The 16,692-nt window shown below is 35.6% G+C and overlaps 1 protein-coding gene across 2 annotated transcripts in view; it reads right to left on the bottom strand.

The window, feature by feature from the left end:
- The window catches only part of LOC150090584 (uncharacterized), a 168,321-nt gene that overhangs the window by 103,467 nt on the left and 48,162 nt on the right, over window positions 1-16,692 (bottom strand). For both annotated transcript variants that reach the window (XM_090378868.1, XM_090378876.1), the window contains exons 5-6: window positions 4,639-4,737; window positions 3,679-3,727 (exon numbers count right to left, since the gene is read on the bottom strand). In XM_090378868.1, coding sequence (XP_090234994.1) covers window positions 3,679-3,727; window positions 4,639-4,737 — 148 coding nt within the window. The remainder of the gene's footprint in view (window positions 1-3,678; window positions 3,728-4,638; window positions 4,738-16,692) is intronic.

The following is a 16,692-nucleotide window of genomic DNA, read 5'->3' as shown; positions in this document are numbered from 1 at the left end:
AACACCTACTTAATAATACCCCGTGGGGCCACCTTTACCCCATAATACAGCCCATACGTATATTGGAATGGACTCCACGTGTTACATGGTATCCTGTGGTAGGACTACCCATGCACTGCACAGTGTGTCCAGTAATGCTTGCATGGTCAGGTGGATCGTCATAGCTTCAAATGTCCTTTTCCATTAGGTCCCAAACATGCTCAATGGGGTTCAGATAGGGCGGGTTGGGAGGCCAGAGTTCACTGTTATGTTCCTGAAGCCAGTTAGCAACCTGCCGGCCCTTGTGGCATGGTACACTGTTGATAGATGCCAAAGTTGTAAGGATATGCTGTCATCACAGTGTACTTGGCTAATGATGATAGAAGGGAGGCGTTTGTTTTCATTGCGCTGTTGATTAACAGCGATCAGAGGACCCAGGGCATGTCACAAAAACAGTTCCAAACAATAACACCAATGCCTCCAGAACACTACTAGCTCATCCAGGTGCCATGGCCTCACATTGCATTCTCCAAATGCAGATATGCCCATCAGCACGAGAGTTGGAAATGGGATTTATCAGACCAGGTGACAGATATCCACATGTTGGTGGTACAGTGTTGGTGCTGACATGCCTATGCAAGGTGCAGTTTCTTGTGTCTCACAGTAAGCATGAGTACCAGTAATAGCCATCAACTGCCATAGCTTATACAAGCTAATGTTGGCACACTGTCCATGTGGATACTGGTCTTGCTATTCCTATGTTGTACTGTGTAGTTAGACTGGCTACTGTGCTGCATCACTGCTGTGTTAAGAGACAAGATACAACACACCCCGTGAACATAGATCACACATGGCTGTCCCATGTGACTTTTGGCTGGTTGTTCAACAACTATTGAACCAGTTACAAAAGACTGGTGATACAACAGAAAGGGAGCACTTAACCATGTTGGCCGTTGTTGAGATACTGGCACCTGTACGTCTTGCCTCCACATTTGAATTTGTAAATATTTCAGTAACAAAAACTCAAAAAATGACTGTGACAAGTGGGAACTACGCTCTTATATCAACCATTCCTGACTGAGCCTTTACCAGTACTACAGGCGAGTCCATTTCTACACAGGGGGGGGGGGGGGGGTTGCTAATGCAAAGCCAACTCTGTGTATAAACATCCATTCCTATTCAGTTTTCATTATATGCTGGTTGATTTGATTATCCACAAGTTGTCTTTGCACTACACACCTATTCACTCTCATAGTTTATTATTTAGTTTCTCTGCATCTATGACAGAACCTCAAATTGAAGATCTCCAGGACCCAGCATGTGCTAGATTTCTTAAAATTCCAGATTTTGAATGTTATGCCTATAGCCTAAGCATTCAGGGGCAATTTACTTTTGTTAGATAACAGACTAGCTCTTATCTCTATAATCTCCAGACAATGATAGTCACCACCATTAATCAAAAATGTTAACCCTACTGCCAGATTAGTCCAGTAGGTAAGATACTTGCCTGATAGATAAATGTCACAGGTTAAAATGCTGCCTGCAATATGGATGTTGTGATTGTCCATTTTTTTTTTTTTTTTTTTTTTAATATGAAGTATAAGTTAGTGCAATGTGATTTCAGCAATTGAATTTCCTTAAAAACCAAATACATACTATTGTACTACAGCCTGAACTAGTATTGAAAGTTTTGCAAATTGAATGACTTTATACCTTGCAAATATATAGTAACAGTGACATGCAGTCTAAGAAACATGTATAACAGAAAAAAACTGGTGTTTGAGAATTATTAATGGAACGTAATGCATAAATTTGGCACCCATGTTGTTGTTGAGTGTTGTTTTTTTTTTAAATTGTTCTGGCCTGCCTATTTCCTATCTTCTCTTGTGTTATTGACTCCCCTCAGAGAAATATTCAACAAGTTAGTTAATGTACGTTAAGTGTTACAGTTCAGGTGCATTACCAAATAGAAATAATTCATGATTTAAACAAAGGGGGAAGGGGCAAATAGAAACTACTTTTATGTGTGAACCAAGAAAATTTCCAGAAAATTGCCATATTGCCCATTATTCCTCCAACTAGAAGCATGGCAACAAACAATATCCAATACAATGCTTTAGCTACTAAAATATACAATACATGGATAGCCTATGTAATGTATATGAAAAATAAATAAATAACTGCTAGATTTCTAGAGGTCTGACTTTAATGAAATTTGTGAAGGGCCTTTCTAAAAGGCCCAAATATAAAATTTTATAAAAATCCATCCACTGGGGGTTGAGTTATTACATGCAAACAGATGGACAAAGAAATAATAAGATTTCTATTGGTCCATTTTAAAGAAATTTGAAAAGGCTCAACAAATCTTTTTTAAAATGGCCAAATATAAAATTCCATGAAAATCTGTCTACTGGGAGTCAACCTGTTACATGTGGATGTGCAAACAGACATGGTAAAGATAACATGCATATCATGCACGTATTCTAATGTGCCTAAAAAGTGGTGTCAGATTTCTGATGTTGTACTATACTTTTCTGTACGCTGATCCAACATTTAAGTTGTATTCCTGCTACACATTTGCAAGAATTATCTGTAAGATGGAAAAGAATCTTGAAAAAGTATATCATTGACTGTATAACAAATATAATATAAAGAACTTGAAAACTCACATTTTCTTATTTCTGAAATGCACTACACTTAAATAATCCAACACAAATTTAAAGTATGTTACGTTTATGTGAATTTTGGAGCTCTTTTTAACAAAATCCAAATCTCTAAAAATGCAACCCTTCTGTATTAAAATAATTCAAAACAATCAGGTACCTGTTTCCTCTGGATGTGAAAGGAGCAATGAAATAAATCTGTTATGTTTGTGAGCTTCCAAAAGACAAGTCTAATATCATAAAACTAATGCCAAGCCTGACCTTTGACAATGAATTTTGTATCACAAAAATAAATATATAGTTGTAAACTTAAAACAGCAGAGATAAAGTGACATCGCAAGAAAATCCATGGGCTAATGTATTTAAATTGTTTCACATTTGTTCATGCCAGCTTATTCCCCATTATATAGATCAGTCATGATTTTCTGAAAAAATTATACGGTCACCCTAACTATAACTGCTCATTAATTATTACTTCAAATAAATATCTCAGCATGCATAACAAATGAAACAATTTTAAAAAAATTTAATTAAAAAATGAACTTTCATTTGGGGGGGGGAATAAAAAATGTCAGTATCTGGCTTACACTCTTTGCTTTCAAGCCAAAGTGGGAAGAGCCGAGGGAGGGAGGGAGGGAGAAAGGATTTAGAACTACTTCTCCCCTCTAGGAATTCAAGGACATCAACTAGTAATTAGCAAACCAATGATGCTGCATTTAGACAATCATGATGATATATTATAACAAGTCCAAACTGTATTTTACATGGTTTCAAAGGGGCACTTAAATACATACTTTACTTTCTAAACTGCCTGTTTAGGCCAATATTTATCTCTTTTCAACTTTTGTATTCTAATTTCTATATATATATATATATATACACATACATATAATATATATACATACATATATATATATATATTTCTATAAAATTTAACACAAATTTAAAAATTTTATCTTAACCAAGATAGTCTTAGTTTTAATGAGCTTAGTTAACCTCTGTTAAAATTAGCAAAAAATATTTATGCAATACTTACCTCTTGATCTTTTCTTTTCTTGGTCATACATGATTACAACATCAATCACCTGTAAAATCAAAACAACTTACATACATATATATACAAATTAAACAGTATTGCCAGTACTAACAGTACAGAAACACTACAGACTTATTTCATGTTTGTTAACATCTCAGTTAAAATGTAGTGTTTTGAAGGAATCTACAGACTATAATTTTAAACATTTCATATTTAGAATAATTATTTTGCGTAAATATACAAGAGATCATTCACTGGCTGAAAACAAATTTTAAAATATTTGAATAAGTTCCATGTTTTACCAAATTTGTTTTATATACTGTTCTTGTTCTTAGAAAATTTTTGCACTATTCAGGCCATAGTGCATTTGCATCTTGTCTGTACAATTGTATCCTTACAGACTGATTGGCATATTGTGGAAGCTACTCACCCCCCCACACACACACCTGAAATTGGCTAGCTATGGCCCTGAGTGAAGAAGCCTTTTAAGAATTCCAAGCTTCAACTGGTTATACCATGTTTAGATAAAAAATAATGCCTAGGAATGCAATAGTGTATTTCCACTACTGATTTCAGATGGGGGGGAGATGAAGATTCAGCATTCAAAAGCCTCTTGGATATCTCAGTTTTTCAAAGGTGGCTATCAAAAGATATTAAAAATGCATACAAAATACCAAATGAGCAAAAAGGGCTCTTATTATATTCAATACTCATATATTCAAATTTCAAAATTCTTGTCAATCTGAAAAGAAAGCAACTGAGAGAGCCAAATGATAAAATGTAAAGACAAATATGCAAAAGAGACTAAGTGTAAATATAATGAACACAAAAAAGAGTGGAGAGAAAAAGAAAAAAAAAACCAATGACAAGAATAAAAACCAAAGCACATATGCATGAAATATATAATAAGAATAATTCTGTGGTATGACATGAATAATTCAAAATTCTTCTAGTACTTACTTTGCCGTATTTTGTAAAAAATCCCCGAATATCTGTTTCTGTACATGTGGGAGGCAGGCCACCTAAAAATATTTTGGGGTAGTTTCCACCTTTTTTACCCTATGACAAATAAAAAAAATAAAAAAAATAAAATAAAAAAAAAGGAAATGTAAAAAATCATCATAAACTATAAAATATTTGATCATCTTAAATAATCTTATAAAATTCTGGGTGCCCACTCTACAAGTTACCAAAATAAATTCAAATTAAAATGCAAGAGATGTATGAAAGTTTCTGATGACAATGAATGTGAATAAGGAAAATATGACATCACCTTGTTAAACATATAAGGGGAGTGCATGATTAAATTTAAACTTTACAAGGATAAAGTATTCCTTCACTGAAGCAAAATTACCAAGCAGTGCAATCCCACATGGCTGAACTAGGTTTGCCTTATTTCCTCTCATCAGTTGTAGTTCCACAGCTGGTATCAGTCCTTGTGGCTATTGTGAAGGCTTACCAATCCTAATCTTGTAGGTCCAATCCTAGTTACGAGCTAAATATACAATTTTTGTTTATATCATTCTATTTTATTTTATTTGATTTTTTTGCCATAAAAACAAAATACAGTAAACCCCGCTATTTGCGGTATCTGTATTCGCGGTCGCTGATTTAATATAAAATGAAACCTAAAAAAATGTGAATTTTAAAGCGCCGTGAACATTTTCCGCCATAAAAATACACGGGCGTGGCTAAAATTATCTTTCCCGGTCAAAACAGTGCTCAGTGGGTGGGGAAGAGGGGTGACAAAATCGCGAGCGCGGATGTTTCTCGCTAATCCTTGTTCAGTATGTGTTATGAGCTTGTCATGGAAGGTTTCGTTGTTTGCTTTTAATTTATATGCTTATAAATTGAATAAATTTATCAATTTATAAATTGATTTACTTACAAAAATGATAAATCTACCGTTTTGCAGTGTAAAACAGACTTTTTCGAGTGTGTTAATGGAAGAAAGTGACTTCATTGTGGACAAGTTCTTTCTAACCTGTACAAAAATATGGCTACAAATAACAAGGGAAATGTGAAAAGATCAAAGAAGGTGATGACATTAGCGAATAAAATTGAGTTATTGGATAAATTTTCTAATGGTGAAAGTGTCTCCTCAGTGGCAAAACATTATAAAATCAATGAGTCAACGGTACGATCAATCAAGAAATCGGAACAAAAAATCCGCTGTAGAGTCCGTGAAAACGCACTAACTGCTTCAAAAATTTGCTCTGTAACTCGTGATGTTAAAGTAGAAAAAATGGAAAAGGCTTTATATCTGTGGATAGAAGATCGAACTCAAAATAAAATTCCCTTAAGTTCACTCATCTTTCGTGAAAAGGCAAAACACCTTTATCAACACTTTAGCGAAACTGGTGATAGCACTGGAGGGATAAGTTTTTTAGTTAGCAAAGGCGCTGGTTTGAAATTTCTAATAAATATTACATTTAATATCAAACTGTTTCTTATTTTCATTTCGATGCCATATGCTTGCATTTCACTATATACTGTCTATGTACATAGTCATATTATGAAGATACATATAATACATACATAGACAAAATTTTAGACTAGTTTTTCTTATACAGTGGATTCCGGTTATTTGGGCCACCGGTTAATCGGGGCAGCCGTTTATTTGAGGCAAATCTTAAAAAACAGAACCCAATCGAGAAAATAGCCAGGGTTTACTTCGCTTAATTGGGACAAAATGCCGTTTAATCGGGGCAGGAGACCGCAGCATTGGAAATTACCCTACGATTGTCTCCATACAACGTAGTTCAAATTTTTGGAGGTCACAACCATAAAACAATTAGCAGTCACCTGTTTATTGGGCTTTTGTGTTAGTGAAATCTATCATAAACTGATAGTAAACTCGATCTTATTGAATATGCGATAATACCGACAGCTGGAATTCTGTGGGTTATTATGGTAAAATGTGTTTACACTTCCATGGAATCTTCAATCATATAAAAAAAATAATTTTCAGAATCTTCTCTTCATTCCTATTTTTAAAGCTTCATAATTTGTTACTCCATTCTCACTTGCGCGTATTGTGTTACTTGCAATTTGTGCATTCTGTGTTCTTTGTTACTGATTGCTTATCTTTTTACTGTTTTGAATTTTAATCCCCCCCGCCCACAAATGTCAGTGAACAGAAATGTCAACTAGTACGTATTAATTATTCTGATTATCACGTATATTCTTCTGAATTTCACGCATCATTTAATTTTTTAATTGGTAAGGTAATAAAGGGTAAATTTGTGCTTAATATATCTTTACTTTTATAGCCTGTGGATAATATTCCTTGCATTTTCGCTAATTAGAATCGCTTTTTAATTGAATTAAAATTCAATTCACAAACGTGATCACAATCATCATCATCATCATCAGCCATTTTCAATCCACTGCAGGATGAAGGCCTCTCCAGCCACTTTCCAGTTCCTTCTGTTTTGAGCACTGGCCATCCATTTACTACCCACAAACTCATGAATTTCATCTATCCATCTCCGCCTTTGTCTTCCAGGTTTTCTTCTAGCTCCTCTTGGATACCATTCTGTTATTTTCTTAGTCCATCTGTCCATCATGTCTTCGAGCTATGTGTCCTGCCCAGGCCCATTTTAGTTCTTTAGTTTTGATAAGAATGTCCTTTACTTGAGTTTGTTGCCTAATCCATGTGTTTCTCTTCTTATCTAACAGTCTGATTCCCAATATGATTCGTTCCATTCTTCGCTGTGTAGTTCTCAGCTTCTCTTCCATTCTTTTGGTGAGTGCCCAGGTTTCACTTCCATAAGTCATGGTGGGGAGTATACATTGGTTCATTATTTTACGTTTCAGACAAACTGGGATATTGCTCTTCAGTATGTGACTATATTTCCTGAATGCTATCCATCCAAAATTTATTCTTCTCTTGACTTCCAGCCATTTATCATTATTACAACTAATAACTTGTCCCAGATAAGTATATGACTCCACCTTTTCAATTACTGCTCCTTCAATCTTTATTTCCCTTTCTGTGGCATACTTGTTCATCATTACTTTTGTTTTAGCCATATTCATCTTTAGTCCAAAATCCTTACTAGCTGTGCATAACTGATTAAGATTTTCCTCTAATTCGTTGGGATCGTGGCTAATGACCACAATGTCATCTGCAAATCGTAAATGGTTTAGGTACTCTCCGTTCACATTGACTCCTTTCTGCGACCAGTCTAATCTTCTGAAAGCTTCCTCAAGGGCAGCAGTAAACAGCTTCGGAGATATTGTGTCTCCTTGTCGAACTCCTTTCTCAATTTTAAATTTCCTACTGTCTTTATCTAGTCTAATAAAGGAGGTAGCACTCTCATATATTTTCTTCAAAATCATAATATATGGGGTATCAATGCCTTGTCTTTCCAGTGCCCGAAACATTGCCTTATGCTGTATGGAGTCAAATGCCTTTTCATAATCCACAAATGCCAGGCATAATGGTGTTTTATATTCATTTGCTTTCTCCATTAGCTGTGATATTACATGAAGGTGATCCATAGTTGAGAATCCTGTCCTAAAGCCAGCTTGCTCTTTCAGTTGATTCTCATCAAGTATTCTGTCTAATCTGTTAGTAATGACCCTTGTGAACAACTTGTAGATGTGGGATAGCAAGCTAATTGGTCTATAATTTCCAATTTCTGATTTATCTCCTTTCTTATGCAGCAAAACTATGATTGCATTATTCCACTGCTTAGGTGTCACACCTTTTCTAATGCACTTTGTGAAGAGCCTTGCCAGTTTTTGTGTTATGTCTCTTCCTCCCAATTTTAACAACTCTACAGTAACTTCATCTTCCCCCGGGGCTTTCTGATTCTTCATTTTCTTCAATGCATGTTCTACCTCATCAGGAAGAATATTGGGTATGTCGTATGTGTTGCTACTTTGCAATCCATCTTCCCCACTGCTGGCATCATTCCCCTGCTCCTTGTATAATTCTCTATAGTAGTCTTCTGCTATTTGAATTATGCCTTCTCTGCTGTTTATAAGTACACCCTCGCTATTCTTCAGTTTCAGTATCATTTGTCTTTCTGTATTACTGCTCATGGCTGCTGATTTAATTCCTTTGTTTTCCCTTAATGCTTGTTCTACTTTTCTTGCGTTAAATCTTCTTATGTCCTCTCTGAGTCTCTTTCTAATGGCTTTGCATAACTCAGTATACTCAATTTTCTCCCTGTCAGTGTTTTTCTTGCTTTTCATTTGTCGTCTTCGGTTCATCATGACAAGTGTTTCTTGACTAATTTTTTCTTCTTTGGATTTCTTTTTCCCTATAGGTTTCTTGGGCTTTATCACTTTCAAAAAGTTGTAATATTCCTCGTCGATATCTTGGTCCTCAGCAGTCTGCAGAAGCTCATACTTGTTCTTAAGTTCCAGTACATACTGCTTTTTCTCCTCTTCTGTTATCTCAAAGACCTTTGTATTATTTACTCGGGTCAGTTTTTTCCTTTCCTTTCCTACATCTATATCAAGTGTACATCTTACCATTCTGTGATCACTTCCAACATTTACCTTATTCAGGACAGTAACATCATTCACAATATATCTTCTGTTAGTGAGGATGAAGTCGATTTCATTAGTAGTTAATCCATTTGAACTCTTCCATGTCCACTTTCTGTTCACCCTTTTCTTGAAAAAAGTGTTCATTACTGACAATCCTTGAGATTCTGCAAATTCCACAAGTCTTTCACCTCTTTCATTTCTTTCACCAATTCCAAAATTTCCTATTGTTCTCCTTTCTGCGCTGTTTTGTCTTTTTCCAACCTTAGCATTGAAGTCTCCCATAATAATAGTGTAGTGGGTTTTCTGCTCATCTAGAAGACTCTCCATTTCTGTATACATTTCTTCAACCTCTTCATCATCATGGCTCGATGTTGGTGCATAAATCATTATAATCTTTAGCTTGTATCTCTTAGAAATCTTGAGTATTAGTGATCACAATAACCGGCGTTTATTACACATCGCATAGTGAACAGTACTTTACTATGGTGACTCCAGCGTAACGTGATTTAATTGTACAGCGAACCAATTGTAAAGTGAGGCATTGTATTTTTAACTATTTACGTGAAACTTCGGATAATTGGGGCAGCCGCTTAATCGGGCCAAAGTGCACTAGTCCCGATGTGCCCCAAATAACCGGAATTGACTGTATATAGTATTTCATACTTTGGAATGGAACCCCTTTATTATTATGGGAGCCATAACTCAGTATTCGCGGCATTTCTCAGGAACGTAACCCCCGTGAATAGCAGGGGTTTACTGTAGTGAACTATTTTAATTGGTCAACTTTAATTACTGCATTCGCTAGATGACGGGCCATACCAGACCATAAGATGCACTTAGATTTTAGGAGAACTGTGTGTGTGGGGGGGGGGATATATATATATATACTTACATTTTCTGAATTGCTGGATGACCAAAATGTCTTTCAGCTACCATGTTTATATGTTCTTTGGCATAATTTAACATCTTCAATTTGAATTCAATGATGTACAAACACCTCATCTGCCTTGTACTTATTTCATGAAGGCCACAAATTTCTGACAAATTAAAACTACTGTACTGCATGAAGCACAAAAATATGAGCTACTAAAGATCTTGCTCCCCCACTAGCACCTCATTGGTTTACAGGACTTTTGAAGGTCACAGATAAGGTTAGTCAATTTGCAGAATGAGGTGAAGCACGTGTAGGCAAAGAATTTTCAGCTCCAGCAAATGGATAAGTTTTTAATTATCGCTTTGATTACTGCCATGTGCAGTAATCAAAAATGGCACATTTTTCAGAGCTATCACTATCTCTTCTTTCCCTCTGTGCAATTTCAGTAAAAATTGTCTGCCTTTTCTGTTTTTCCACAACCTTATTTTATTTATTTTTTTTTTGCTATTTTACTATTGGAAAACATTTCTGAACAACATACCTGCACAATTAGCATAACTCAAAGGAGGATTATGTTCTATTATAAACAATGCAAATAAACATTCAGCACGTGTCACCTTCAATAAGGCATGCTATATCTATTTTTGTATTTCAATCTACTTAGTGCATGTTGTCCTTATGGTTATTTGTTTTCAAATGTCTAATTACATTTCATTCCCCACTGTTCAAAACTTAAAAATCACATCTACATACTGTACAAGGCAAACGTGTTGCCTTTTTCAGATTTTACAATGCACAGAAAATCTTGCATATATCTTCTGAAATTTTACATTTCTTTTGCACCTTACTGAAATAATAGTGTTAATTCGCTTCACGCCACATATGTAAAATGAAATGGCTGCACAAATTGTGCAGCCATTTCAAATTGTGGACATCATGGCTATTATTCCACATTTCTATTTTGCAATGTAGGCAAAGCAAAGCTGGTAGCCAATTCATTCACAAAAATAGGCAGAAATTTGTGGAATTTTTTAAATTCTACTTTTAATTAGTTTTACTTTTTTTCTGTCATAAATCCAGAGAGTTGGCAGCTATGTTCTAAGAACATCATTAAATAAGCAAATCAATAAATTTCCACTTTTACACTGTATGGCCAGAGCCAAGAGTTTATAACTTCACTGTAACTGTTTTATTGCAGCTGCTACACCAAGGCAAGAGTTAACAAAGCATCATAATTTTTTTTTTTGGAAGCATGGGGGAGGGGATTTGATCTCACAATATGCATTTTGATGTTTATGTATTTATTATTTTTTATTGTTTGTATTTTCTGTTTGAGTGGCTCCTAGAACCTAAGTTCATCTCCGGCTCCTGGTCCTGTTAATTTTTACATATTCTGTTAAGGTTAGGCCATATGCGTGCAGTATTAAGAAAAACAAGAAGAAAAAATTATCACACACAAGAAAATCTCGTGCCGGATGCGGATGAAGATAGAGGAAGAGGGAAGTTTTTCATCCCGCACAGGAGCATTTCATCCTGCGTGGGAGAATGACAGGAAAGAAAAAAAAATAAATAAAATGTGAGCTTTAGTGTGTGTTCTGTGGTGTAGTGTTGGGTTTTAGCCTTTTGCAATCACCCAGAAGACTACTTCCAGGCACTCGTCCCTAGCCGCAGGAAGGCAATGCCTCCCCTACTATTAGCTTGCCTTCCTCCCTAAGGAAAGAATTTCTCAGGTAGAAATTAAATTTCAGAGAATGGGGAAGGGGGACTTTCCAGCCCAGAGAAGTCCCAATCTGGGACTGACTATGAGAGGGTAAAAAAAGTAATAATAAATAAATAATGATAAATAAAAAAAAGAAAGAAAGAAAAGAAACTCCTTAGAACAAGATTGGGAGAGGAAAGAGTGAGGCTGTGCTGGTCTGGGGAGCCTCAGGACATAGCAGAATGGGGGGGGGGGCACATTAGATCCTGTACCTGGCTGCAGAAAGGAAGAGAGCAGTAGCCGGGTTGCCAGCTTATGTATGTTACCCCCAAGACACAGTGAACCCAAAGTTAACAAATAATTCTTGAGCAAATGGTGAGATCCAAAGTTTCCTTTTAGGCCTTGGCCAATAATGGGCAGTCTGGTTCTGGGTTATGACAACTCATTAACCAGCTACACACAAACAGTTTTATCTGGAGATCTGAACCATGGTTGCAAAAACTGTCCCTCTATCAATAACACACACAAAAAAAGGGGAAAAACCTAAAAATTAACAGCCATGGTTAAAATTGGATGTATAGAAAATAATCATACATTTATCAGTAGTTTTGATCTAGCACATAATCCAGATGCCAGTAAAATGCATGCATTACTCTGTGCAATGTTGTGAGTGATTATTAAAAAAAAAAGTTCAAAGCAGGTTGTTAAGTCGTGGTTAAGTAGAAAGTAAGATCACATACAATTTTAAAAGATTTTGAAAATTGTAACTTCAAAGATTATTTAAACATTTGTTCAATTTGGTAAAAGTGCAATGATGAAAACACTAGTATGCAGAGCTATTCACTGAAATGAACTCTCAATAACTGCTCATGACTTTCAGCAAGTGGACAATATTGTGAATATAAAAAATTCACAGTAGAAACTGCTGCTCCAACTTTAGGTTACCTGATAGCTGAAAAATGCAGTTTTATATGAAGTATTAAAAGAAATTAGACAAAGGTAAGACATTATTAATCACTCATTCATTTTAAACATTTTAAATAAAAAGTATATGTAGCATCCAAGTTTGAAGTCATTACCCTAAATAATTGTTTTGAACAGTTTTTAAAACGTTTTTTTTTTTTTTTTTTTTTTTTGCCATTTTAGAGCTTCATTTATTTTTTTGGTAGTAGTTTGGTTCTTAATTCACTTAAAAATATATCGGTAAGTCATTCAGAATGTCATTGTAGTTTAATATACTACCTATTTAATTTCATTCACAGAAACTCACACATTCAGTATTTAATTAAGAAAAGTTTATTTTACCTCACGGAACCGTTACGCAGAACACCATTTGGGAATTTTCAGCTATTACAAAAGCATATTATAGTGACAAAGTAATTAGTAATAAACTTTTTTTACATGTTTTTGGTTCAATTCATGGTACTATTTAAGATTACAGTTTCTTTTCCCCCAACACCGTAAATTTAATAAAATCAAATAGGATAGGCTGTTTCTACTCTTTGGGTGATATTTCACGTCTTTTGGAACTGGTACCTCTCGGGGGGGGGGGTACCGCTAAATTAATAACTAATTGGCATTATCCTAAAATTTGTATAGTTTTTGTTAATTGGATTTAAAGATCGAAATTATATTAGGGTTTTTGGGCTACTATTTATATTTATTCTTTCTTTTCGTTCGATTGTTTATTTGGGTTATTTTTATGTTAATTTTCGCTCTACAGTTTTTGCCATACTACTGGCTTATGTTTTATTTAATTTAAAATAATGGATATATATATATATATATACTGAAAATTGCAAAACAGTATCTCAGATATAAGACAGAGACATCAGTCTCTTATTCTCTTCCATTTTTCCAGTTTAAAAGTGTTAAGCAAATAAAATTTCAAGCATGTGCATATTTCTGTTTATTGTATACATAAATATTTCTAAAAAAATTTTTAAAAATAGGGTATGACAAATGAAGTTCCCAGACCACTGAAAGAAAAAAAAACCCACACAAAGTGAAGAAGCTCAAAAATGGTTTTATTTTTATTCAAGGTAATCTACACCTAAATGAATACACTTTTTATACCATACTAAAAGTTCAAGAAAAGAGTCAGCACAGGTGTCCAAGTTCAGTGGTTAAGTTCTTTACGCTCTCAACATAACATCATTAACAAGTACAGGTTGATGTTGAAAAATAGCTGCGAGTTAGTGTTAAATTTGAAAGTGTCTGCACTTTTGCGCAGACACGACAGGACGGAGTATATGATGAGAGCCTTTTCGATTAATTTGGCCCTGGAAAGATTGTGAAAGACTCATGGTGTAGAAATTTTCTCAGCGGGATCTGTGCTTGCTACCATGAGATATTTTTCTACAGGGATGGGATACACTTAAATAGAAAGGGTGCAAGAATATTTTCTGATGCTATTGAGACAGTGTTAGGTGGGTCGGAAAACTGCTAGCTTGGAGGAATTCACAGACTAATAGAATAACAGTAGCCACAGGCAGAGGTGAAAGTGATTCTTGCACTGCTTCTATTGGAATGATGCTGGGAGTCATCATGGAACAAGTAAATATATGGGTTGTGTTAGGGTAACTAAGAGTAAGAATAGGTACATGTATACTTGCATGTACACCAACGTTAGGATAAAGTAAATAAATTTGATGAATTTGAGGTGTTGGTGAAGACATCAAAGGCAGATATTGTTGGAATATCAGCAAGATGGTGTCACTTAGAGATAAGGAATGCAGAATTGGAATTTGGGAAGTACAAGGTGTACAGAAAGGATAGAGAGGGAGGAGGGGTCATGCTGCTAGTTAAGAAAAAATCTAAGGAAGTGTATCCAGTTGACATGGGTGGACAGTGCAGTGTTGAGTCAATTTGGAGAGACATAAGCACTGGGAAAGCAAAGTTGAGAGTAGGAGTGTGTTGTAGACCTAATGACTCTGATGAGTACAATGAACAGCTGTACAGAGAAACAGAGTGGGCCAATAAATTAGACTGTCGTATAAAGGGGGATTTTAACTTCACAAATATAGACTAGAACTTGTGAGTTGGTAACTCACAAGACTTTTGTGGATTTATTGGTCTGATTATCAGCAGTGATTATTCATGCATTAAGAATCTCTAGAGAAAACAACAACTAGGAGGCAGTGTACACAGTGTATTAATATGGAATTTACTCAAAGATGTAACTACCATCAGGGGTAAAGGGAAGGTTTTCGCTTTCATAAAGGTGGCTACAGTGGTCTCAGACAGTTATTAAATTCTATACTGTGGGACCAACTGATGATGTTACCAACAGCAAATTCTAAATGGGAAACATTCAAGGAAGTAATCTTGAAAGATACTAGGCTTTTCATACCAACTAAGAAATACTGTTCAAGGTTTAGGCATAAATGGGTGTCAGATGAACTAACGAGACTGGTGAAGAAAAATGCATGGTAAGCATAAAAATAATTGGGGACACAGATCTCTATGGTAAATATAAGATAGTCTGTAATCAAGTCACAAAGCAGGTTAGGCAAGCAAAGGCAGATTATGAGAAATCTTTGGCAAGGGATGCAAAGGAAAACAGCAAAGAGTTCTTTACTTATGTAAACTGTAAGGAAGGAAGGAGATGAATCAGATTGTTGAAGATTCTGCTCAGGTAGCTGACAAACTGAATGAGCATTTTGCATCTACATTCACACATGAAGAATTCTGTAGGGAAGTGGAGGCCAGAAGCTTATCAAACTCTAACAGGGAGTTAAATGATTTTGTAATAAGTGAGAGCAAAGTAGAGGAGAAATTCTGAAATTAAACATAATGAAGGCACCCGGGGTGGATAGGTTCTATCCAGTTATATTAAAGGAGACAGCAAAGGAAGTAACCAGGCCCTTAGCCATGATTATGAGGGCATCTTTGGACTCAGGGGAGGTCCCCATAGACTGTAGATATGCAAATATACCCCAAATTCACAAAGGGGGGATTGAGAGGTGACAAGTAATTACAGACCTGTTAGTTTCACTTCTGTTTCGAGGAAAATAATGGAGTCACTGGTTAAGTAAACACTACACGATCACCTAGACAAGACTACAGAAGTTATAGTTCAGACACAGCATGACTTTGTTAAGGGGAAGTCTTGTCTGGCCAATTTGATTGGATACTATGATGTGGTAACAAAGGAACTGGATGCAAAAAATAATTTTTATATTATATACTTGGATTTCAGGAAAGCTTTTGATACTGTTGCACATGGAAGACTACTGTACAAGTTGGCATAGTATGGCATTAAGGGCAAGTTGCTACAATCAATAAAAGTATGGTTGAGTGGGAGAAGACAGATTAGTAATCAATGGACACTGCTCTTCATGAACTAATGTTATTAGTGGAGTTCACCAGGGTTCGCAGTATTGGACTCGTTGTTTTGTATAAATATGAATGATATTGATGAAGGTATATCACGCTTAATGTTCAAGTTTTCAGACAATACGAAGGTTGGTAGGGCTGTTAATGACAGAGGATGGTACGCTACTGCAACGTGATCTAGAAAAGTTGAACAGATGGGCTGAGAGGTGGCAACTTAAGTCTAATACTGACAAATGGAAAGTACTGAATATGGGTAGCAGTAACCCCAAAATAACATACCAACTGTGCAGTACTACATTCAGGTTAGTGGAGAATGAAAAAGACCTGGGGGTAGTTGTGCAGTCAGAAATGAAATTTTCTCAGCAGTGCAGACAGGCTGTAAGAATAGCTCACGGGGTCTGGTCAATGGTATATAGGAATTCTCCTAGCAAGGAATATGGAGGCAATTATCCCCTTGTATAAGGTAATGGTCAGGCCACACCTTGAATACTGTATATAGGTCCAGAGGCTTCATTTTAGGAAAGATGTTTAGCTACTTACACTGAGAGGACAGAATTAATGGGATACAGTAGAACCCCGTTAAACCGTACTTGACGGG

This window comes from Mastigoproctus giganteus, chromosome 1 (assembly GCF_048544385.1).
Source record: "Mastigoproctus giganteus isolate SK-2022 chromosome 1, ASM4854438v1, whole genome shotgun sequence".
NCBI classification, from domain to species: Eukaryota; Metazoa; Arthropoda; class Arachnida; order Uropygi; family Thelyphonidae; genus Mastigoproctus; species Mastigoproctus giganteus.
The sequence above is the reverse complement of the archived record's forward strand: the minus strand, read 5'-3'. Positions and strand labels throughout refer to the sequence as shown.